Source organism: Schistocerca piceifrons, chromosome 2 (genome assembly GCF_021461385.2).
Source record: "Schistocerca piceifrons isolate TAMUIC-IGC-003096 chromosome 2, iqSchPice1.1, whole genome shotgun sequence".
Taxonomy (NCBI): domain Eukaryota; kingdom Metazoa; phylum Arthropoda; class Insecta; order Orthoptera; family Acrididae; genus Schistocerca; species Schistocerca piceifrons.
Genome location: NC_060139.1, coordinates 330681531 through 330707579, shown reverse-complemented (window position 1 = coordinate 330707579; position 26049 = coordinate 330681531). Strand labels below are relative to the sequence as shown.

Genomic DNA, 26049 nt, shown 5'->3' with positions numbered 1-26049 from the left:
TCCATCCCGATCCTCTGCCCCAGGGCCAGACAGTGTTCACATTAAGATGTTGCAGCACCTTTCTCTTGCAGGTAAGCACGTGCCGCTCAATATGTACAACCGCATCTGGGCAGAGGGCACATTTCCCACACTGGCATGGAGCCACTGTCATACCCATACCTAAGCCTGGTAAGGACAAACACCTTCTTTCTAGCTGCCACAACTTCTCACACCAGCTGTGTTGGCAAGGTGATGGAATGTATGATTCATGTACGGTTGGTATGGTGACTCGAGTTTTGCAATTTACAAACCACAGCACAGTGTGGATTTCGAGCACTCCATTCTGCACTCCATTCATCACTTTGTACCCCCATGTTATGAATGGGTTTTTGCAGAAATCCCAGACTGTGACCATCTTTTTTTTTTTTCCGATTTGGAGAAAGCCTACAACATCTGCTGGAGGACTGGTCTCCTCTGTACTCTCTACACATGGAGCTTCTGTGGCTGCATGCCCCATTTCCTTTAGAAATTTTTAAAAGACCGGGTTTTCAAGGTACATGTGGGTTCTGCCTCATCAGACACCATTATCCAGGAAAATGGTGTGCCTTAGAGTTCTATCCTCTATCGCCATTAACCCTATAATGGCCGGTCTCCCACCAGGCATCTCCGACTCTCTTAGTTGATGATCTATTGCAGTTCTTAATGGACTTGTCTCATTGACCAGCATCTTTAGCGATGTCTCAGTCATCTTTACTTGTGGAGCATTGACAATGGATTTCATTTTTCCACTGACAATGCTGTTTATATGAATTTCTGGTGGCACAATTGGTTTCTTCCACCATCTTTATATCTTGGCCCTTTGCTCTTTCCGTTTGTTGACACTACAAAATTCCTGGGGCTCATACTCGATAGGAAACTTTCTTGGTCCTCCTACATTTCTTACCTAGCAGCCTGCTGTATGCTGTCCCTCAGTGTCCCGTGTGTCCTCAGTGGTACTTCCTGGGGAGCAGATCGAACCACCCTCTTCCATTTGTACTGGTCCCTTGTCCATTCGAAACTAGTCTACGGGTGTTTCATGTGTGCATCTGCACGTCTGTCTTCCCTACACTGTCTCAGTATTATCCACCATCATGTCAACCAATAGGCCACTGGTGCCTTTTACACTAGTCCAGTTGAGAGTCTGTTTGCAGAAGCTGCCAAAGTACTGCTGTCCCACTGCCGTGACTTTCTCCTCAGCAGATATGCGTGCCATTTGTCTGCCACTCATGGCCACTAATCCTGTGCCTCCATCAGTGACTCCTTTGATTGCCAGTATGGGATGTGTCCCTCTTCTCTATTACCTCCTGGAGTTTGCTTTTGGCTCTTGCTCTGTCATCTTACCCTCACGCTACCTGCAACTTCCTCGGTGAGTGTGAACCCACCTTGGCTTGATGTGGCATCCCAGGTTCACCTTGGCCTTCATTTGCTTCATAAGAACACTACTCCAGCCTCGCTTTATCGGTTTCAGTTTCACGATCTTCGCATGAAACTTCACGATAGTACCTTTGTATACACTGATGGCTCTTGGGCACAGTGTCGTCATTGGCACCAATGTTTTTTGGTATCAGCTTCCGGAACACTGCTCAGTATTTACAGCAAAGCTCTTCACTCCGTATCAGGCCATGCAGTACATCCGGCGACACAGGCTTTTCAATTGCGTCATGTGCTCCGACTCTCTCAGTGCCGTTTAAAGCCTCTGTGTGCTGTACACCATCCATCTCTTAGTGCAACAGGTCCAGGAAAGCTTTCACTACTTGCCCACTCTTGATGAAGCCACAGTGATGTTTATGTGGGTTCCTGGTCACGTCGGTCTGACAGGAAACAAGGCCACTGGTGCTGCTGTCAAGGCTGCAGTCCTCGTACCTCAGCCCGCTTGTTGTTATATTCCCTCCAATGATCTCTGTGTTGCTGTCAGCAGCTGGTATCACTTTGGCATCACCACTGGTCCTCCCTTCATGAGAAAAGGCTCTGGGTTATTAAGCCATTCCCAGCGGTTTGGATGACCACCTCTCAGCCCTCTCACTGTGAGGAGATCATTTTAGTTATGTTGCATATCAAGCACTGTCTTTTTAGCCATCACCATTTGTTAAGTGCTCCTCCCCCCCCCCCCCTCCCTTTTTTCCATAGCATTCACCCATTGACGGTTTGCCTTTTCCTGATGGAATGCCCTTTTTTTAACCATTTATGTTCTCTTTTATTTGTCATCTGAGTTACTGGCAAATGACACGCAGGCTGTCACCCGCGTTTTACTTTTTATCCCTTGTAGCAATATGGTGAAGGCCATTTAATTTTTAGTTCATGGCCTTTGTTTCTCTGTGGCATATTTTATAGACCTTTCACAACATCCCTGCTTTTAGCTGACTTCTCTTCCATTGGCTGGGATTAACGTGTAATCGTTTTTAACTCTTGTCTTTGTCTTTGTGTTATACAGTTCTGACATGAGCACATATGAACTTAGTTGTTTTTGCGCCATAAAACAAAATGAAACAAGCCACTGCTGATCTCCACTTTGGTAGGTGCCTTTAGCTGTACTACTAAATATGACATTTTTCAGGTCTCTGTGCCATATTTTCTTGCTCTCAAATACAGTAACCCTTTGTATTAAACATTTCTTTACAATAATTGCGTAACTCTCAGTCTCAGTGTCTCATGTCAAGTTGATAGATCAAAATACAACACTTTAGTTGCTTTCCCTGTGTCATCTGTGAGTCTTGCTACAGGGCTGATGTGCTTCTTCAGTACGATGCGACAATTCAAGGAGCTCATACAAATACTCCTGCGGTACTGCCACTTGCACAGTTAATGCAGTCATCGTCCCACTTCAAAGACATGTGTCGTCCCTCCAGATTACTAGCCACATACAAATGTTCTCAAAAGATGCACAGCTGTTGCACTTTCCTAAATATTAAATGATTGTGTCGTTTTGCTGTTTAGGAGCTTCATTTGTCAGCCAGTTAGACATAGGACTATTCATCAAGCTTCTGGAATTATACGTAACATCACAGGGAACAATATGTTGGTTGACGTTTCTAATAATGTACACTCTTGGAATTTTAACAGTAAACCTCACCATGCCTCTCTTTTATCTTCTGCTACCACAGTTGGCTGAGCGTCTCCATGACTCTTTCGCACCTACTAAATGAACTTGTGACAAAATGAACTGCTGTCCTTTGGATCTTCTCTACTTTCACTTCAACCCTATTTGGTACAGGTTCCAGACTGATGAGCACTATTAAAGTGTTGGTTGATTGAGGATTTTGTTAGCTACATTCTTCTGATGATTCTTCTAGTGAATCTCAGTCTGGCACATACATTACCTGTTATTAGTTTTGTGTGATCATTCCATTTGAAACAGCTCTGTACACATACTCCCAGCTTTTTAACAAATGTGATTGCTTCCACTGATTGTTTCACATTTGTGTTATCATAAAACAATGGGTCTTTTTGGGTATTTAAGTGCATTATACGACATTTATGTTGAAGGTAAACTGCCGATCCCTTTACTGAGTGTCAAACCTCTATAGGGCTTCCTTCATTTTTCTAACATTTTCTAGCATTACAACTTCTCTGTATATAACAGCATCATCCATGAAAGGCCTTATGAAACTTTGAATGTCATCATGTGTTTTTGTTGTTTAATCTCCCCATTCTGCCTGCCGATTTTATGTTCTTTCGCTGCCTTTTCATTTCAGGTCTCTTTTAATATGGAGTGATGCTCCTTTTTGTTCAGCTTATTCAGTGGAGTTTACATTCATTCACCTACCGCATTAAATAGCTCACATCAAACACTTTGGAGACTGAGGCCGAGCACAAGTTGGGGCACATCGCTGTATTCAAAATCCCATGTCTGAGTAGAGCTATGAGAACAGTGTACAGATGTCTCTCTACATGTCCGTTGACAGGTGCTGCCTTCTATTGTCAATTTCTAGATTATTTCAAAAGAAATGTTAGCAAACACAACAGCTACTGTCACAAATAACTGAGCCAATGTATGATTGCATGGATGTAATTTTGTGCACGGGTTGTTAGATTTTGTGATTTGCTGTAATTCTGCTGCAGTAAGTCACAATTGTTGAGTAAGCAAGAAATTTTGGTAGCTCAGGAGGAAGAAATTGCTCAATAACTCACATCACACTTGTTTTTGGTAGGATTATTATGCTTTCTGTCCTTATTATTTTAAAATTTTTAATCTATCAAAGAGCTAAAGTAAATATGAAAAAAAGAGGTTGTGGGACATGGTCCTTTTTAGTGTGTATGAGTAGCAGTCAAATGAAAACTGAACACTCACCACAATGGAACCATGGGATGGTTCCATTCAAAAGTAATCATCACATGCACTAAGACATTTATCCCATTGGGAGACAAGACGATCAATTCCTGTTTCATAGAATGCGGTAAACCACTGACAGATCCACAATTGCACCCACTTTTGCATTTGCTTGTCCAATTAAAAGAGATGTCCACACATTTCTTTGTTCAGTTTGCCAAAGATGTAAAAATTAGTGAAAGATCCTGGGTGTATGGAGGATGTTGGAGTGTTTCTCAACCAAGTCGCAGAAGCGTAGTCTTCGTCTGGCATCTGACAGCATTCCGACAGCTCAAAAGCATATGCCAGAGCCAACAATGGATACATTCCACATCTTCCCCATCAAAGAAATCCAAAGCTGTTCATCCAAGTTGTGGTAAGGTCATGATGATCTTCTTTTTCAATTGTTCATCAAGATTCTTGAGTGTGGAGCCACACTCAATGTGCAGCGCTATGAAGGCACTTTGCAAAAACTGTGGCATGCCATAAAGACAAAATGCCCAGGAAGGCCGTTGGACAGAATCATCCTGTTGCACAATAACACCCTCACCCACACTGCCAATCAAATGAAGGCAACACTTCAGTGATTTGGTTGGGAAACACTGCAACATCCTCCTTACAGGCCAGGTCTTTCACCGTGTTATTTTTCACACCTTTGGCAATCTGAAGAAAGACATATGTGGATGTTGTTTTCAGTCAGATATAGAAGTGGAAGATCAGGTGCAGTTGTGGATCCTGCAGCATCTGGGTGCATACTATGAAAGAGGAATTAATCATCTTGCCTCCCAGTGGGATAAATGTCTTAACGCATATGCCAATTACTCTTGAGTGAAACCATTCCGTTGTACCCCTTGTGGCCAGTGTTTAGGTTTCATTTTACTTTCCCTTATGTTACCCTTGAAGATACATCAATTACACGTGTTAGTAATGCCTCAAATAATGGCTCAAATAGTTGGTCTTCTTGGCCAAATATTCTTGTACATCCTCAAAGTGTTAAGGGGGAGAACCCTCAGAAAAATGAAATAAATTGAAATATGTGTGCAGCTAAGGTGAAATACTTCTGTTGACTACATTAAGAAGTTAACTCTATCACTGATATAACACTGAATGGATTCTGTCAACAGGATACTTCGTACCTTACATACAAAAGTGTGAGTTGTCCGGCATTAAGCCTGACAGTACAGAATGGTTCCACATGCTTCTTTCTTCATGAATGAATTTCTTTATTGAGTAAAATGTCATTGGTGCTTAATTCTTTTAGCCAGCATTTATTGTAATCAAAATTTATTGTCAAGTGGACATACCTGTAATGTATTTGCTATTCTTTATGGATCAGGCTCATTTTATACTATTTCCTACTGATGTTTATAGCAAGTATTGTAAAGAATTGTTACTTCTTCCAGCTACCATCAGAAGGTACCTGCTGATCCACCTGAACTAGAACATAAGGCAACCTATGGGCTGGCCAGCCCTGAGGAATTCTCAATGCCATCACCATGTCCTCTCTGGAACCCTGCATCATATGCTGCATTTGATGACTCTAAAAATGCTGCAGCCAATGATCCAACAACCAGCTCGGTATGTCTTAATACTGCAAAACATGGCATGATTTGTTCTTTGGACTAGTATAATAACTGTCATAACACTACATGCTTGCAGTACCATTATCTTTTGAGATATGAGGGTGCAGGAGGAGTGTTACACTAAAGCACATCAATAAAGTAGCCATTTCCTTTTATAAGACTAAGGAGAAAAGAAGTGATGAAGGTCATTTTTAGGAAAGGTAGCAAATCAAGGAAAAAATGGGAAAGAATTTACATTACAAAACAATATAAATTTCAGAAAAATTTATATGACGTAGTGGTGATGCATGGAAGACTGCTGTCTGGTCTGAGAACAATGCGAACTGGAAAGACAGTTGTCACAATTGCACAGAATTATGAAGAACACACACAGTTTGAACATGAGTAATTTTAGTAGTGAAACATATTTTAAACTATGCAGTGTAAATCAGTCGTCATAACAAGTTACATGTGGTATCTTCGCAACGATCATTACTAAGCAATATGATTCTTGTGTCTGCAGCAAACAGACCTTTATTGAATTTGAAAGTTTTAAATACAATAGTGAACAAGTAGAACTTGTGGAGACAAATATATAACTCTGAGAGTAATAGAACATAGATTTATTTGAATTCCCCATTGAACAGAAGCTGAAGATAGTTAGGTGATAGTGCAATACTCTTTGAAAAATATTTGCAAATTACTAATTTAGGAAGCAATTCATTTGCTCACAAATTGAGAAAAAAATTTTGATTGTGGATTGCATTTTTATTCTGGACTTCATATCGCTGCAAAGTTGCAATAAGTTAAGTTACTTTATTTTTTATTATAACTTAAGGTGCTTTCCAATCACTAGCTGTATTGTATTACCAAACTTTCAAGTTACCATTTGACGTCTGTTTTAACCATGAAAAGTCATGAAAAAACCTGAGAATTGCTACATGTTTGAGAGTGTTATGTGCCTTGAAGTTAGGTGCACAGCCAAGATGTGCTAGTCATTTATACAATGAATCAAATTTATTGGATGGATAAAAAATCTACTTACCTAGAGACAGCTGGAAGAAACACACACAAATGTTACAGAAATATGCAAGCTTCAGAGCCAGTGCCTCCTTCTTCTGACAGAAGGAGTGAAGGGGAAGGAAGAGGGGTGAAGCAAAAGGACTGGCGAGGTTTAGGAAAGGGGGAAAATTAGAGAAAAGTCACCCAGAACCATTCATAAAAAAAATTGAATCACTCCATAACCAATTACTAAAACATATTTATTATTCGCATTTCAGAGACATCTTATGGCGACAGTCTTGAATTTTAGTTTGTCATTACACACTTAATGAATGCTACACCAGTAGATGTTTTTCTGTTTTATCCCAGTTGTGCAACTTATTAGCTCGCTTTAATATTTACGCTGTAAAGAGATAAATATGCAGGAAATTTAATGGCATTGTGTTTGTGGGAGCTACAGTATTCGGATGAACTAAGCTGCAAGATTGTCACCAGAAATTGAAACTATGCCTTCAAAATTCTTTAAAATGAACAAGTATAAGTTTTAGTGACTAATAAAGTAGTTGTACTTAGAAAAACAGTCTAGATCATGCAAATCGCATTTATTGGTGACCGATTTCAATCCAAAGGCAGAGTATCTTCAGATGTACTCTGGAGTGTAGAGTACTATAAATGCAGAGGGGCAGACAGATAAAAAATAAATAATGTAGTAGAATAAAACATAGTTATACCCAAAGTCATTGTGTAGAGGTGGATTTATGGCGCAGAAACTGCAGAAGTCTCCAGTGCCGTCAATTGCTGGAGAAGCAACTATGTAGTGTCATTAAATAGCAGAAGCTCCATCCTGTAGTCATCTCCACATGTCGTTCGTAACCGGTAGAATGAATGGTTATTGAACACATGATGAAAAACTTTAGTTACTAACTTAAAAATGGTATGTATTAATAGTATTGGCTTAAAATTAACCTCTATTATATTTGTGGCGCAAAGAATTAAGACATAAAATAGCATACAACAAATAAAAAGCTTACAACTTACACTGTAGTATACACTGTAGTATGTATGTCTGTATGTAAGTAAGTACGGTAAGTAAGTAAGTAAGTAAGTATAAGGAGTCACTGGTTACTTATACACATTGCTGAGTTGACCAGTCACAGCTTATACATACATACTGTTCCATAGAGGTCAGTGGAAGTTATTGTCTTTTATTATATGAAATTTTATGTTTTAATTATTTGCATCGCAAATGTAATAGTGCTTAATTTTACAATCAGTATTATAAATAGATGCCATTGTTAAGATAGTAGCTAAAATTTTTCATCATGTTTTCAGTGAGCATTGATTCTACTGATTATGAAAGACATGTGGAGACGACCAAGGGGCATAGTTTCTGCTATTCAGCCACACCACATCATTGCTTGTCCAGCTTTGTGTCCTTCTAAAGTATAGTACCCTATATTCCACAGTAAGGTCTGTAGATTGTCTGCATTTGGACTGAAAGTGGCCACCAATAAATATGTTTTGTGTGATCTGGACAATCATGAAATTGATCACTGTTTTCCCAAAATATTTTTGAAAATAATTAACAAGTGTATTGTTACTGAATTATTTGTTATCAGTTTAGCTATGGGGTATGGGAGAGGAAATACGATAGTAACTGAACAAGTCACAGGAGAATTATATAATACAGTATTTTGTCAAGTTTAGGAAAAAGAAAAAATGAAGTGAGAGTTAGGGACAGAGGTAGAGGTGGGCATGTGTGTGTGTGTGTGTGTGTGTGTGTGTGTGTGTGTGTGTGTGTGTGTGTGTGTGTTTCTTTTTTCTATTGCATGTGGATTTTCACTACTAGGGTGGTTAACTATGGTGTCGCCACACTAGAGTCTACAGAATAATCTTGTACCCCTTGTTGTCTCCTTATTAAGAAAATTTTCTTGCAACATCTTTGTACTCTAACAACCAGATCTACCAGCCCATTCTTTCTTGTTTAGATTGTGGAACCATTCATAAATCCGTTGTCAAATCTGATATGTCTGTAATCTTTGCACATTCTTGGAGGAACAGTTCACCTAAAAGAAAGCTAGTTTGAGGACACAGACATCTAAATTGATGAATAAGTGGGCAATGATGTTTTTATGTTAGCAGAAATTATATTAGTTCTGCATGGGGGTAAATACTTTGACACATGATTTATTGTGCACTTTTTAACAAAGAAATTTTCTCTTAGATAATAATGAAGTGCCCTTTGTGAGTATTTAGAAACAGGATTCGTCATCCTCTTAGATGACAACAACCAATATTTGTTGGCTGTAAATACATTTTGAGAGAAGATCTTCATTTAAAACATAAAGTGTAAGCCATGATGTGGTGCATGGTGGAGGATGTCTTGTACCAAAACAGTCATTCCCTTTCCTGTTCCACTCACAAATGGAGCAGACAATAATAATGCACATTTATATGCATCCTTACAAGCCCTAATGTCTCTTATTTTTGTCTTTGCAGTCCTTGCATAGGATGTATGTTAGTGGCAGTAGAATAATTTAGCAGTCAGCCAGATATTCTAGTTCTCTAAATCTTCTCAGTATTGTTTCACGAAAAGTTCATCATCTTCCCTCCAGGAATTCCCAGGAATTTCACAGAGCATTTCTGTGATACCTACATGCTGATTGAACCTATCAGTAGCAAATCTAGCAGCATGTCTCCTCACTTTCCTTACTACTGAAATTATGTGCTGCACATGTTCAATATTTGTTAAGCAACCAGATATTTATTGTGAAATTCTTGAGTTTACAGCCATATGTTCAACTTAACTTCATTTGAGATGATAAAATTATGATGGTGACAAAATATGGAAATTGATCAATTTTTAATATTGTGTTGTATTTTTTATTTGGCTCAGTAAATTGTACATGTATAGTACTGCATATCAGACATTGGACAGGTCAATGAAAATATATCTTCTTGTTTACCTAGTGTTTTGTATGTATTAATGAATACAATGTTTTTTCAGCTCTGATTTACAATTTAGCTACAAAATTACAACCAGAAATATGAATAAACTAATATTAATTATTACGGTCTTTACATGCTACAGGTAAATAGTCATATTTACACAACATTTTTGTAAGTGATGAAGACTGTGGTCTATACACAATAACATTAACCTTCATAGGCTCTCAAAGATTTTGAAGGAACTCTTACAGACTATAGAAGCAATTAACAGATATTCTTTTAAAACTGCTTTAAATTTGTTTCAATCATTTGTTACTTTAATATCTTATGGCAGCTTATTGTAAGTAATTTTACTGTGCTGTAATGTTCCTGTACAAAATGTTTTTATTTGGGGCATGTGAAAATCAGTTTTCTGTGTTGTGTTATGATGATGAAGATGTAACAGGATTTGTTATTTCATATTTCCTAAAAAAAAAAAAAAAAATGCTGCACTTTCAAAGAGGTAGATACATACAAGAGAGAAAGATGCACAGATGGGTTCCTGTAAAAAAAATGTCTTTTTCAATAAATAACAAAATTAAAATGAAACACAGAAGAAAGTAGTGGGGAAACGTTTGTTAAGTGGTAGCCTTTATCAACAGGAAGGTGGCATGTTGCCAGGGAGGCAGGCAGACAGGCAGAGAGAGAGTGGAAAAGATCTTTGATCTCAGCTATTGGAGGAAAATCAGAGCAGGACACAGGAGGAACAAACAAGAAGTGGGAGATAATTGAAAGAATGAAAAAACTGGCAGGCAAAAGGTGGGAAGTGACAAGAGAGAACAAAAAAGCTACAAAATGGTTAGAGAACCATGATGAAGCATGAAATAGGCAGAAGCAACAAGAGTGAGAAGGATATCAGTATGCCTTGGGAGAAAGAAAGACAAGGAAACAAAAGGGAAAGAATATCCAAGGATTTTTTCTAGAAATACCAATTCAGTTAATTGTAGTTTAATGCACCACTGGAAAAAAAATTAGTATACACTTTCAGAGATTTTCAGTTCACTCAAGATTTATTGTTGATATATTTCACATGGAGTACACAAAATGATTATATTTACAGATCAATAGCACAAGCAGTTCTGATGTACTAGGTAACGATCCATGCTGAAACACAGGCTACTTGGTGTAGTCTCCACGAGTAGCAATGCAGACATTCAGGCAATTGTACAGATGGTGAATACTGTCCTGGGATACGTTATTCCACACTTGCATGACTAGTTCACATAGTTCTGTAAGAGCTGTTGATTGAAGAGTCTTAAGAGTCACGTCTCCCTCCCATCGTATCCCACATGTGCTCAATTGGAGACAAGTCCAGAGATCATGCTGGCCATGGAAGCTGCTGCACGTCTTGGAGAGCACATTGACTTTCATGGGCAGTATATGGGTACTGTAGGTGCATCCATAACAGAGGGGTATCTGTTGAGAGGCCAGGCAAACGTGTGGTTCCTGAAGAGAGGCAGCAGCCTTTTCAGTAGTTGCAGGGGCAACAGTCTGGATGATTGACTGATCTGGCCTTGTAACACCAACCAAAACGGCCTTGTTGTGCTGGTACTGCGAATGGCTGAAAGCAAGGGGAAACTACAGCCGTAATTTTTCCCGAGGACATGCAGCTTTACTGTATGGTTAAATGATGATGGCGTCCTCTTGGGTAAAATATTCTGGAGGTAAAATAGTCCCCCATTCGGATCTCCGGGCGGGGACTACTCAAGAGGATGTCGTTATCAGCAGAAAGAAAGTTGGCAGTCTACGGATTGGAGCGTGGAATGTCAAATCCCTTAATCGGGCAGGTAGGTTAGAAAATTTAAAAAGAGAAATGGATAGATTAAAGTTAGATATAGTGGGAATTAGTCAAGTTCGGTGGCAGAAGGAACAAGACTTGTGTTCAGGTGAATACAGGGTTATAAATACAAAATCAAATAGGGGTAATGCAGGAGTAGGTTTAATAATGAATAAAAAAAAGGAGTGTGGGTAAGCTACTACAAACAGCATAGTGAATGTATTATTGTGGCCAAGATAGACACGAAGCCCACGCCTACTACAGTAGTACAAGTTTATATGCCAACTAGCTCTGCAGATGACGAAGAAATTGAAGAAATGTATGATGAGATAAAAGAAATTATTCAGGTAGTGAAGGGAGATGAAAATTTAATAGTCATGGGTGACTGGAATTCGAGAGTAGGAAAAGGGAGAGAAGGAAACATAGTAGGTGAATATGGATTGGGGGTAAGAAATGAAAGAGGGAGCCGTCTGGTAGAATTTTGCACCGAGCTTAAATTAATCATAGCTAACACTTGGTTCAAGAATCATAAAAGAAGGTTGTATACATGGAAGAATCCTGGAGATACTATAAGGTATCAGATAGATTATATAATGCTAAGACAGAGATTTAGGAACCAGGTTTTAAATTGTAAGACATTTCCAGGGGCAGATGTGGACTCTGACCACAAACTATTAGTTGTGAACTGTAGATTAAAACTGAAGAAATTGCAAAAAGGTGGGAATTTAAGGAGATGGGACCTGGATAAACTGACTAAACCAGAGGTTGTGCAGAGTTTCAGGGGGAACATAAGGGAACAATGGACAGGAATGGGGGAAAGAAATACAGTAGAAGAGGGATGAAGTAGTGAAGGCAGCAGAGGATCAAGTAGGTAAAAAGACGAGGGCTAGTAGAAATCCTTGGGTAACAGAAGAAATATTGAATTTAATTGATGAAAGGAGAAAATATAAAAATGCAGTAAATGAAGCAGGCATAAAGGAATACAAATTTCTCAAAAATGAGATCGGCAGGAAGTGCAAAATGGCTAAGCAGGGATGGCTAGAGGACAAATGTAAGGATGTAGAGGTTTATCTCACTAGGGGTAAGATAGATACTGCCTACAGGAAAATTAAAGAGACCTTTTGGAGAAAAGAGAGCCACTTGCATGAATATCAAGAGCTCAGATGGAAACCCAGTTCTAAGCAAAGAAAGGAAAGCAGAAAGGTGGAAGGAGTATATAGAGGGTCTATACAAGGGTGATGTACTTGAGGACAATATTATGGAAACGGAAGAGGATGTAGATAAGATGAAATGGGAGATACGATACTGCGTGAAGAGTTTGACAGAGCACTGAAAGACCTGTGTCGAAACAAGGCCCCGGGAGAGCCAGTCCTGACAAAACTCTACCATCTGGTGAGCAAGATGTATGAGACAGGCGAAATACCCTCAGACTTCAAGAAGAATATAATAATTCCAATCCCAAAGAAAGCAGGTGTTGATAGGTGTGAAAATTACCGAACTATCAGTTTAATAAGTCACAGCTGCAGAATACTAACGTGAATTCTTTACAGACGAATGGAAAAACTGGTAGAAGCCGACCTCGGGGAAGATCATTTTGGATTCCGTAGAAATGTTGGAACACGTGAGGCAATACTGACCTTACGACTTATCTTAGAAGAAAGATTAAGGAAAGGCAAACCTAAGTTTCTAGCATTTGTAGACTTAGAGAAAGCTTTTGACAATGTTGACTGGAATACTCTCTTTCAAATTCTAAAGGTGGCAGGGGTAAAATACAGGGAGCGAAAGGCTATTTACAATTTGCACAGAAACCAGATGGCAGTTATAAAGAGTCGAGGGGCATGAAAGGGAAGCAGTGGTTGGGAAGGGAGTGAGACAGGGCTGTAGCCTCTCCCTGATGTTGTTCAATCTGTATATTGAGCAAGCAGTAAAGGAAACAAAAGAAAAATTTGGAGTAGGTGTTAAAATCCAGGGAGAAGAAATAAAAACTTTGAGGTTCGCTGCTGACATTGTAATTCTGCCAGAGACAGCAAAGGACTTGGAAGAGCAGTTGAACGGAATGGACAGTGTCTTGAAAGGAGGATATAAGATGAACATCAACAAAAGCAAAACGAGGATAATGGAATGTAGTCGAATTAAGTCGGGTGATGCTGAGGGAATTAGATTAGGAAATGAGACACTTAAAGTAGTAAAGGAGTTTTGCTATTTGGGGAGCAAAATAACTGATGATGGTCGAAGTAGAGAGGATATAAAATGTAGACTGGCAATGGCAAGGAAAGCGTTTCTGAAGAAGAGAAATTTGTTAACATCGAATATAGATTTAAGTGTCAGGAAGCCGTTTCTGAAAGTATTTGTATGGAGTGTAGCCATGGATGGAAGTGAAACATGGACGGCAAATAGTTTGGACAAGAAGATAATAGGAGCTTTTGAAATGTGGTGCTACAGAAGAATGTTGAAGATTAGGTGGGTAGATCACGTAACTAATGAAGAGGTATTGAATAGGATTGGGGAGAAGAGATGTTTGTGGCACAACTTGACTAGAAGAAGGGATCGGTTGGTAGGACATGTTCTGAGTCATCAAGGGATCACAAATTTAGCATTGGAGGGCAGCGTGGAGGGTAAAAATCATAGAGGGAGACCAAGAGATGAATACAATAAACAGATTCAGAAGGATGTAGGTTGCAGTTGGTACTGGGAGATGAAGGAGCCTGCACAGGATAGTGTAGCATGGAGAGCTGCATCAAACCAGTCTCAGGACTGAAGACCACAACAACAACAACAACAACAACAACAACATATGGGTGAGCATTATCATATTAGAACAACACGTCACCTTTATGTTGGGAAAATGGCTAAAGAATGGATCTAACAAAACTCTTCACGTAAAGAGCATTCGTTAGTGTCCCATCCAGACACACCAGATGTGGATGAGAGTTATAGATTGTTGCACTCCAGACCATAAAGCCTGAGGTGTAGGACCTGTTGCGGGGCCTTTGTGTCTTGAAGGAATGCATTTCATGTGAGAGTGCTCACCAGGTCTACATCATACACACGAATGACCTTCAGTTGCTTGCAGGCAGAATCTGCTTTCATTGCTGAAGACCATGGTGTACCACATCATCTTCCAAGTGACCCTCTGATGGAACCAGTCGAACCATGTACATCAGTGCTGTGGCGTGAGTGGAAGATGGGCTAGAGATATGCGTGCCCGCAGTCCCACTGCTAATAACTGGTTTGCATCAGTTTGTGTTGACACCACACTGAGACTTCTGGCTGTGAGCATTCCCTGAACTAGACGATATTTGAATAACTTACACGACTGCAGCCACATAATTCCTTAACAATTGCTGGAGTTTTGACAGGTGAATGCTGTGTCATTTGCAAGATTCGTATCAAAGGGGAAATAACTTGCATGGCAATTTAAACCCTTGGTGGTCAGTGCTGTACCAATCAGGAAACCAAAAGATGGCACGTAAAGGCAGACAACATCCACTGTAAACAACCAGTGCCACTACACAAGCAAAGATAGCAATTCTCAGATGTTATCGGTTGTGAAATATTAACCAACAGTGGATGCACAAGTAGTGCTACCTCTGTACCTCAGGCAAAGAGTAGATTTCCAAGAAGAATTTAAGAAAAAAATCTCCGTCTATTTGTAAGGTCACTTGATAGTTTAATTTCAACAGCCTCCTTAATCACACTGTCCATGTAGCTGGAAATGGCTACTCTCAGTCCTGTTATCAGCAGTATGGGTGCTCTGACATACACTCTCTCTCTCTCTCTCTCTCTCTCTCACACACACACACACACACACACACACACAACCACAACCACAACCACCATCTCTGGCCATTGAGGCCAGACTCAAGAGATCAGAGAGAATGGTCCTGTGTGTGTGAGTTGTGGTTGCATGAATGTGTATGCTTTTTCTACTTTAGAGAAAGGCCTTTTGGCTGAAGGCTTAAAAAAATTGAGGTTAGGTTTGGAACTGAATTAAATAACTTGTTCCAATGACCAGTTCGGTGATCAGACAAATGAGGTTGTGATGGGGCTTGCTTCAGAGGGCCCATGACATCTGAGTTTAGCGCTCCTTGAGGTTGCCTTTTGCCAGAACAGATGAAGTGAGAGACAGATCAGATGTATTATGCTATCGACCAACTGTGAATAATGAGTGATGAGAATAATGAGGTGGTGCCTGAGGCTACGCAGATAGTTTTTCCAACAAGTTTGGTTGTATTCTGAGGAAACACCATGTGAAATGTGTTCTTCGACCACCATCTAATATTAGGGCCCTTTTATGGTCTGTAAATGAAGCGTAAAGTTGGTGTCCTACTATTTCGCATGTCGTCGTGGCATGTCACACATCGTCAGTCCATAGATGTATCACGGTACTGTACTGAACAGATATTTGAATATTATGCAGGAGCAGTTAAATTTAATGAAACTAAACTCCTAATTTTTGTTGTTTATATGTCCTCTAAATCTGACTTCAGAGCATTTATGCTCAAGCTAGAGAGGGTTCTTGATTCACTTTATAGGAGGTACCAGAAATTAGCTGGATGTGATGACTTCAATATTAATTTTGTATGTGATCGTGCAAGAAAGAGGGTGTTGGTAGATCTCCTAAATTCATATGATCTAATGTAGATAGTGATTTTTCCATGTAGGGTGCAGGGGAACAGTAGCTCAGCCATAGACAATATTTTTATTCATTCTGCATTACTAGATGAGCAGTCTCTTAGTAAAAGGGTAAACGGTCTTTCAGTCCATGATGCACAAATTTTGACACTAAAAGGCTTTTGTACTCAAACAAATGTCATATAATTATGAACTACGTAGGAAAGTTAATCCAACAGCAATAGAGAGTTTTTTAAAACTCATCAAGGAACAAGAGTGGCAGGATGTTTATAGTGTCGATAACATAGATGACAAATATAATGCTTTCCATAACACATTTCTCATTGCTTTCCATTAGAACTTTCTAAATGGGGTACTAGCAATAAAAAGCAAAAGGCAGCCTGGGTGGCTGACTAGTGGGACAAGAATATCATGTAGAACAAAACAGGAATTATATTAAAATGTTAGAAGTAGTCACAATCAAGCTACAGTTGCTCGTTACAAACAGTATTGTAAGGTGCTTAAAATGTTATTAGGAAGGCAAAGAGTATGTGGTGTGCAAATAGAATAGCTAATTCACAGGATAAAATTAAAATCATAACGTCAGTTGTGAAGGAACTGTCTGGTCAGCAGCACAAGGTCGACGATATAATTCAGTTCATAGTAAAAATATTGTTGTTGTCTCATCTGAGGCATCAAGGGATCACCAATTTAGTATTGGAGGGCAGCGTGGAGGGTAAAAATCGTAGAGGGAGACCAAGAGATGAATACACTAAGCAGATTCAGAAGGATGTAGGTTGCAGTAGGTACTGGGAGATGAAAAAGCTTGCACAGGATAGAGTAGCATGGAGAGCTGCATCAAACCAGTCTCAGGACTGAAGACCACAACAACAACAACAACTGATAAACCTGATATATGTACAGTATTTAACAATCATTTTCTGAGCATTGCTGGTGAATTAATAAAAATTTAGTTTCTGCAGAGAATCGTATAACTCTCTTGGAAAACGCCCTTCCGAGATGATGTCTGAAATACTCCTCTGTGATACTGACAGTGGGGAGATTGAGTCAATAGTTAAATCATTGAAGACTAAGCACTCTCATGGATATGATGGAGTGCCTAGCAGAATATTAAAGTACTGTGCCACACATGTTAGCCCTTTACTTAGCCATATTTGTAATTTTTTATTTAGGAATGGTCAGTTTCCTTCTTTTTCTTCTTCTTCCTTAGCGTTTGTCCTGCATGCTGGCGGGTTCCGCTGTTTTGGCTCATTGTCGCCACTTCTTGTTATCTTGTGCCTGATCAGGGTGAAAGCTGAGATCTTGAGGTCTTCATGCATGGTGTCAAGCCATCGCTGCCTTGATCGTCCTGCTGGCCATTTCCCATTGACATTTAGGTTGAAACTAGTCTTTGCCACTGTTGTCTCATCTGCTCTAAGGACATGTCCGTACCAACGTAGGCAGCTTTCTCTCATTTTGTCTACTATTGGTGCCACACCGTACAGCCTGTAGACTTCATTATTTGTGACGTGGTCATGCAATGTTAGTCTCGATGTCCACCTAAGCATTTTCGTCTCCGTAACAGCGAGTCTTTGCTCTGCTTCCCTTGTTGAAGACCAGCATTCAGCCCCATACAGTGCAACTAAACGGATTATCAATTGGTGTACTTTTGATTTGAGACTGTTTGGAATTTTCTTACTCCAGTAACGGCACACCATTTGAGCCACACGCTGCTAAGGCGGTTGGAGATTCCTGCACTCAGATTTCCATCGGCAGCAATTGTCGAGCCTAGGTACTTAAAAGCCCTTGCTGTTGGGAGGTCAACGTCATTGATGCTGATGGTTATAGCTTTATTTAAATCTGTTGAAAGGGAATATGTTTTCAACACATTGAGCTGTAGTCCTACATCTATAAGGTGGTCATTCCAGGCTTACACTTGAAGTTGCAGATCATTCTTATTTTCACTGGCCAGTAGCACATCATCAGTATACAGTAACGTCCAGGGTGAGGTTTTCTGGAGGTTTCTTGGGGCGGTATCCATGAGAGTGATAAATAGGCGCAGTGAGAGAGCAGATCCCTGATGAACTCCCACGGAAATAAGGAAGTTGTCAGATAGTCCGGCAGCAGACTGTATCCGGCTCTTTGGGTTCTGGTAGAGCAGTCTGACCCAGTCTTCAGGTACTCCATGCTCTCGCAGGACAAGCTAAATTAACTCGTGTGGCACTCGGTTGAAGACCTTTTCAAGATTGAGAAAGGCAAAGTGTAGATGTTTTGACTTCTCACAGTGCTTTTTGATAAGCAGATGAGCTGCATGGATAATATTTGTCATCCCACAGCCCCTCACGAATCCATGTTGATTGATGGAGAGACTGATAGTTTATCAGATCCTTTTATCGATGACGTGCTCGAATACTTTAATGATGTGTGACAGAAGGCTTATTGGACAGTAGTTGTTACATTCAGCTGGACTTCCATTCTGTTCTGCTTCCAAATTGGAACTGTTGTGCTACATGTCCAGTCAACTGGAAACGTTCCCTCCTCAATGATCTTATTAAAGTAATTTGTCAACCATTCAGCTGAATCACAGTGTTTTGATTCACAAGTCTGCAGGAAGATCATATGGCCCCATTGCCTTTCCATTTTTCATTTTCCATAATGCTTTGACAACTTCATCCTTGGAGACTGGTGCAATGGGTTCCTCTACTGGAATTAACACTGTAATTGGAGCATGTGGAAACTCCTCGTTGCAAACTTCCTCAAAGTATTTCCTCCATCGCTTTGCTACTTTCTTTCTGTTGGTGATAAGTTTGCCTTCTTCATAATTGATTCCACAGAATTTTTCAATGTCTGCAATTTGTTTATTGCGCTGCTTCACCAGTCAACAAATTTCTCATTCTCCAGTAGGTGTTTCTAGTAGACTTCACTGAAATGGGCTGATTTGGCTGCTGCAACTGCCTTCTTTGCTGCATTCCTAGATTCACGGTAATCCTTCCAGTTTTCATTTGTCTTAGAGGTGAGGACTTTTGGCATAGCTGCTTTCTAATGTGCACAACCTTCTTCACCTCCTCAGTCCAGAGCCATGTTTGGCAATAGATTTTACGTCAGCCTGGTTCTGTGGTGCCTAATGTTTCCTGGGCTGCTGTTATTACATGAACTTTCAGGGCATCCCATGATGTTCCTACGTCAGTAATATGGGGAAGAGTGATGGGTGAAATAATGTCTCTTTCTGCATCTTTGAGTTGCCACCATTTAGTACACGCTAGGACATTGCATTCTCTCTTCCTTTGATTTTGACGTTTGATGTGCAATTTGACAACTAGCAGGCGGTGTTGTGTAGCAACTGTTTCATATGGAATAGTTTTTTTCATACAAAATGAAGTTTATGTTGCATTACCGTACAGGAATGAAATCTATCTGGCTCATGTTGTTACCACTGTAGTAAGTCCAAAGGTGGGACATCCTCTCCTTGAATAGGTGTTCGCGGTGACTAGGTCATGTGTTTCTGCAAAGTTCAGTATTCTCTCCCCATCTACATTTCTATGTCCAGCCCCCCACTACCATTTCATCGGTATCCATCTGCATTTGAACCAACATGACCAGTGAGATCACCAGATACGATGGAGTATCTTCAGGTGGCACGTCTAAGATCCTATCATCAAGCAACATCCAAAAGTCATCTTTTGTCTTTTGTGTGCAGCCTGGTTGCAGAACGTAACATGAGAATATATGGATGTTCCTCTCGTCCGTAGCCGGTTTTCTGAATAATTAAAGGGCTTTGAAGACCTTGCCGTTGTGTGCCCGTACAAACCTCTCCATCCCCTGAACAATTAAAGTACTCAGTAGTAAAGCCGCTTTATAAAAAGGGAGAAAGGGATAATGCAGACAATTTTCGATCTATTTCTATGCCATCAGTGTTTGCTAAAAGAAAAGGCTGTGTATGTAAGGGTAATTGAAAAGGTTTCGAACACTAGGCATATTTTTTGATTTAACTAAGGTGTTTGATTGTGTTGATCACAGAATATTGCTCCTGAAGTGGGACCATTACGGAATATGGGGAGTAGCTCACAATTGGTTCACCTCTTACTTTAACAGCAGACAGCACAAGATCATTATTCACAGTGTTGAGAATGGCTGTGATGTGGGGTCTGAGTGGGGTACGGTCAAATGGGTGGTGCCCCAGGATATCATTGTTGGGGCCACTCCTGTTCCTTATTTATATAAATGATATGGCCTCTAGTATTACAAGTAACTCTAAAACATTTCTGTTTGCTGATGACACTAGCTTGGTAGTAAAGGATGTTGCATGCAACATTGGCTCGGTTTCAAACCTCATGGTCTAGTGGCTAGCATTGCTGCCTGTGGATCACGGTATCCCGGGTTCGATTCCCAGCCGTGTTGGGGATTTTCTCTGCCCGGGGACTGGGTGTTTGTGTTGTCCTCAGTATTTCATCATCATCATCATGTATGACAGTGGCTAGAGTGGACTGTGTAAAAATTGGTACTTTGTACAGGCGCTGATGACTGTGCAGTTGAGTGCCCCACAAACCAGGCATCATCATCATCATCATTGTCAGTTTCAAACAGTGCAGTTCATGGCTTGTGGAAAATAAATTAACTCTAAATCACATTAAGACTCAGTTTCTAACACACAATTCAACAAAACCCAACATTTTAATTTCACAGAACGGGCATATGATTCGTGAAACTGAACAATTCAGATTTCTGGTGTTCAGATAGAAAGTAAATTGTTGTGGAAAGCCCACATTCAGGATTTTGTTCAAAGACTTAATGCTGCCATTTTTACTATTAGAACAGTATCTGAAGTAAGTGATCGTTTGACACAAAAATTAGCCTACTTTGCTTATTTTCATTTACTTAATGTCATATAGTATTATATTTTGGGGTAACTCTTCCCATTCTAAAAGGATATTTTTGGCTCAGAAACAGGTGGTTCGGGCAATAAGTGGTGTAAGTTCACGAACCTCTTGTCGATTCCTTTTCACTAGTCCGGGTATTTTGACATTGGCCTCTCAATATATGTATTCTTTACTGCTGTTTCTTGTTAACAATATCAACTTTTTCCCAAGACTAAGCAGCTTCCACTCAGTTAATACTCGGCAGAAATCCAACCTGCATTTGGATTGGACTTCCTTAACCCTTGTCCAGAAAGGTGTGCAGTATACTGCTGCATCCATTTTCAGTAAGCTACCACTGAATTAAAAAATCTTAGCACTAATCCACGCACTTTCAAATCAAAACTGAAGAGTTTCCTCATGGGTCACTCCTTCTATTCTGTTGAAGAGTTCGTTGAAAAATTAAGCTGATTCTTATGCTATATTGTTGACTGCATTTACTGAAACTTATGGCTGACTTTTTTGGGTTCATAAGCATTTTATTTTTATCTTTTAATACATTTATATTGCAATTTCATGTACTGTCACATTCCATTGGAGATTTGCTCCTCAATTTGGTACTACAGAACTTGACATGTAAATAAATAAATAAAACTATTAGGACCATAGAGGCCTGATAAATAGAGCATAAGCGTCACACATGCTTAAGCAGTCAGGCAAAACTGCAACTGCAGAACACTGCCTCAGCAACAGTCCTGTAATGGAAAGTAACAACATAGAGATTATGATGTGAACTTCCAGTCACTGGTATAGTAAAATTATTGATGTGGTTGACATTGAACTAACAAGGTACTTTAAAAGTGAAGATAGAGCCTTTTGATTAAATATTGCTTGGAATCCTGCTTTCTCCCTCATCAAACAACTGAGAGGTGAGTCAATGCTGCTTACTCACCAATAATGCCTAATGAGAGTTGTGTGGTAGTGCTGGTTGCTTACAGTACATATTGTTTTTCTGCTTACACTCTCTCTTCATTTCCTGGCTGGTGCAGTCCCAAGTACCGAGGATTTAAATAGTCATGCCAGTGATCTCACTTCACTTATTCCTTGAAAATAATGGATTGTTCCCTTGCCAATATGCCAATTAAATTATCTGAAAATTCGATACACCCAGAGAAGCTAAAATTTCACATACATTGTAGACTATGACTAACAAGAAAAGAATAAATAAAAATAAAAAATTATAGAAGAACAATTAGATTTTAAGAACTTTTCATCTGTTTATTTCTTCAGAATACAGCAGCAAAACTGGAAGGAGAACTTCCAGCAGTGAAGGAAGCTCAAGTTCACCAGTCATCTAAGGACCCAAAGACTGAAAGTGGATGCAGCATACAATAACATAAATATTTCAGTGGTACTATTGGTTCTGGGGCAAGTCAAGCTTACGAAGTGCAGCTGTTTATATGTCTGTGTTATCACAGATTGCGTAAACTATTCCTGTTCACACACACTCTATAACCAAATACATAAATGTAACATTTAACTATTTGTGGCAATTTCTTTGCTTTTAGTTGTGCCTCTTGGGCTTGATATGCAGTTTTACATGTGTAGTATCAATTTTAATTAATATTGTAAAAGTGCTATTACTTAATGTTGTTTTGCTTCATATTAGGCAGAGTCAATATTCTGCTCTCAAAGCTAGATGTCTATATACTGAAAATATAATGTCTTAAAGACTGTAATTATTACAACATTTGTTTTATTTTCAAAGTATTATCTTCTACTGTATAATTAACTGTTTGCACGTACCTTGTTGTTCCTGAAGAGGAAAGTTTTGACATTGATTACTACAGTTCCTTTAACATTAATTTTATTTTTTCATATTTTAGTGGAAGCATTTATTTATTTATTTACAAAATAATTGTAAGATAAAGATGTAGAGAAGAAAATATATATTTACAAAGAAATTGTATATAAAAATTATATTTTTAAAAGTTATGTGGTACATGCTTTAATGCTGATGTGATAATTACATTTGTGCTTTTTGAGTGGGGTACTCTGTTTTATGAGTTATATGTTGCCTGATTATTTTAATAGCAGATAAATGTGAATATTTTTACCAGTTAACACTTTTGTGTTACTACCTGTAGATGGCGCAATTATTGTACAAAAGTATGCTTTGTATATGGGCAAGTGCTGTAAGATTTTAAGCCTTCAACATTATTAGAAACCGATCACTGTATCCAAACACAAAACAGAACTTTTTAACAAATATTCAATTGATTGGACATTGACAGGAAGTGGTAGAATGGTGATTGGCTACTGGAGGACTCAACTGTTGTGTTCATTAGGTGTTAGAAATTTCACTTCCTATGCTTTCATGAGGGTTACTTCTAAGTTAATACAGTACTCAAAGGATTTAAAAGTGTATAATGTAAACAGCAGTGCTTCTGCAGTATTCCTCATCTTTGTTATGAAGACCCCATGTCTGTCTAAAATAAGAATGAGTACCTAAAGTAAAGGAAAGGCAACTACTCACCTATAGCAAACTGATGTGTGGTACATAGACACATGTAAAAGAACACAGTATTAACTAGATTTCACACCCTGACTCTTCTTTTAGCAGAAAATACACACACTACCATGCAGGCACCCATATGCACACTGAAAATACTTCCCTAATCTAAGGTTTGTTTGGTTTCAATTTCATGGCTGTAGACTTGTTTGTGCTGAGCAATTGGTATGTCGCACTGAAGTGTCCAGCAATAGTCAGCCACAACAACACAAATTTTAAAGAGCAAAGATGCCGCAGTAGTGTGCGATGCTGCTCTCTGATAACACTGAAAAACAGAGTTTAAAAATTGGCAAATATCGTGGTATCCAACACTTATTCTAAGACAAGTGAAACATGCTGATTCGAAATACACAAACCATTTGTCTCTACCATGCACCATATTTTAGTACTACGTGATGCACATGCTATATAGTAATATCTAGTTCAAGATATAATACACACAAAATCCATACACATTGACAATACTTCTTTAATTTAAAGTGTGTTTGGTTTGAATTTCTTGGCTGTAGACTTGTGTTCATGCTGAGCATTTGGTATGTCACGCTGAAGTGTCCAGCACTAGTTAGCTAACATTGCTGTAGTCCATCAGCGCTGATACTGTGACTCTATTACTGAGTTATCCTGTTGAAAATGTTCACATGTTTGTCACTCGCTGAACCTAGGTTTTTGGGGAAGAAGTCAAGATGTGAGTTGAGGAGATGAATTTTGAGGGACATGTTGCACCCAGCTGTTTGTATGCACTGATGCACTTCTTCACAACATTGACATAGTCAGCAGATTTATAATTTACAGCTGATTTGTATACCACCCATGCATTTCTTTCTGAATCATTCAGTAAGTCTTGGAAATGACTGTTAACAATTACCTTCCTTATTTGTGGACCTATGGACTCACCTTCTTTCACTTTCATATAACTCAACTCTGGAAACTTGTTGCACAAATATCAAAAAGCATCTGAATCATTGTCTAGTGCCTTCACAAGGTTGTTCATGAGCCCCAGCTTGTTATAAAGTGGTGGTGTGCTAACTTTGTCACAGTCAGTCAGTGGCACATGAAGGACATTTTTATTTCCTGGCTAGATTCGTTTCTGATTGGCCAATTTTTCTTTATGTAGTGGTGCTTACTACTCTGCTGTACCACTTGCAGATAAAACAGCAGTACTTGGTGTACCTTTTCTCTATTCCCATGAAAATGGTGATAACTTTTAAGTGGCCACAGTACACCATTTATACTCATGATACCACACTTTTTTTTTTTTTTTCAAAAAGTAACAACATATTTTAATATGTCTCTTTCAGGAGGGTGGAATATCCAGCTGATACTGCTGCATACTTGTTTCCTTATAAAATAACATTGCTTTCAAACTCTCTTTTAGATGAGTTAATGAAGAACCACCATGCTTCAATGTTGTGATCTACCCCGAGGATTGACATGAGGCAACAAATGCCTGTACAGTAGCAAATAGTGTCACTCATTGCAAAGAATTTCACAAATTCTTCATTTCTGTGGCAAAAATATGAAGTCATTGTATCCAGTGCAAGCAAATTAAATTCTTTAATGCACAAAGTGAGCATTTCAGCTTGTTAGTGCCAGTCCAGTACAAAATCACAAAGATCAGCATTGTTCATTAAATGAATACCTTCTCCAGATTGGTAATCAAAGTCTGATACATTGCTCAAAGATGAAAGAGAACTTTCTTGCGTTTCTTCATCAACTGTATTTTCTGGAGGTGCTATTTATTGGCATTAAACAAGTGGTGGGATCATGTGGAACTGGTTTAGAAACCAAGAGAACATTGGGCTACAATAATTATTTTTACAGTCAACAAAAATATTGTATGGTGTTGCACAAAAAATTACTGAAAATATGGGGGTAAAAGAAATTAATGGTGGTCCATGAAAATTAACTTTTGTCAATATCTTCAAAACATGACATGGTAGAGAAAAGTGATTTTCGGACTTGAAATTCGAATACCAAACTACAGTACAAAAACAAAATACCACATTAGATATCTAGAGCTAGTTTATCAGTGTTGCCACAGCCACGGTTATGTGCGCTTGAGTGTCTTTGTGATTTTGCATGTGGATGTGTGTAATTTCTACCAGAAGGAAAGCAGGGCTCAGAGGTTGCCTTTCCTTTATTTTATGTATTTTTCATCCAGGAATTTTCATTATTGTTATCCAGTAATAATGAAGTACAAATGAGTGCCCTAGCTGTCTTTCTTTCTTTCTTTCTTTTTTCTTTTTTTTCTTTTCTTTTTTTTCTGTGTGTGTCAGGTTGCAAATCCAAGGTTTGAAATTCAATCCCTGATTTATCCTTGGATATTGTTTCTAGGACCTAATGTGACTAAACACTAA

The 26049-nt window shown here is 39.1% G+C and overlaps 1 protein-coding gene across 1 annotated transcript in view; it reads left to right on the top strand.

The window, feature by feature from the left end:
• The window catches only part of LOC124776343 (BRO1 domain-containing protein BROX-like), a 116882-nt gene extending 91388 nt beyond the window's left edge, over nucleotides 1-25494 (top strand). The window contains 2 exon segments of the mRNA XM_047251292.1: nucleotides 5728-5902; nucleotides 22411-25494. Coding sequence (XP_047107248.1) covers nucleotides 5728-5902; nucleotides 22411-22515 — 280 coding nt within the window. The 3' untranslated portion in view covers nucleotides 22516-25494.
• Nucleotides 25495-26049: the final 555 nt, after the last annotated feature.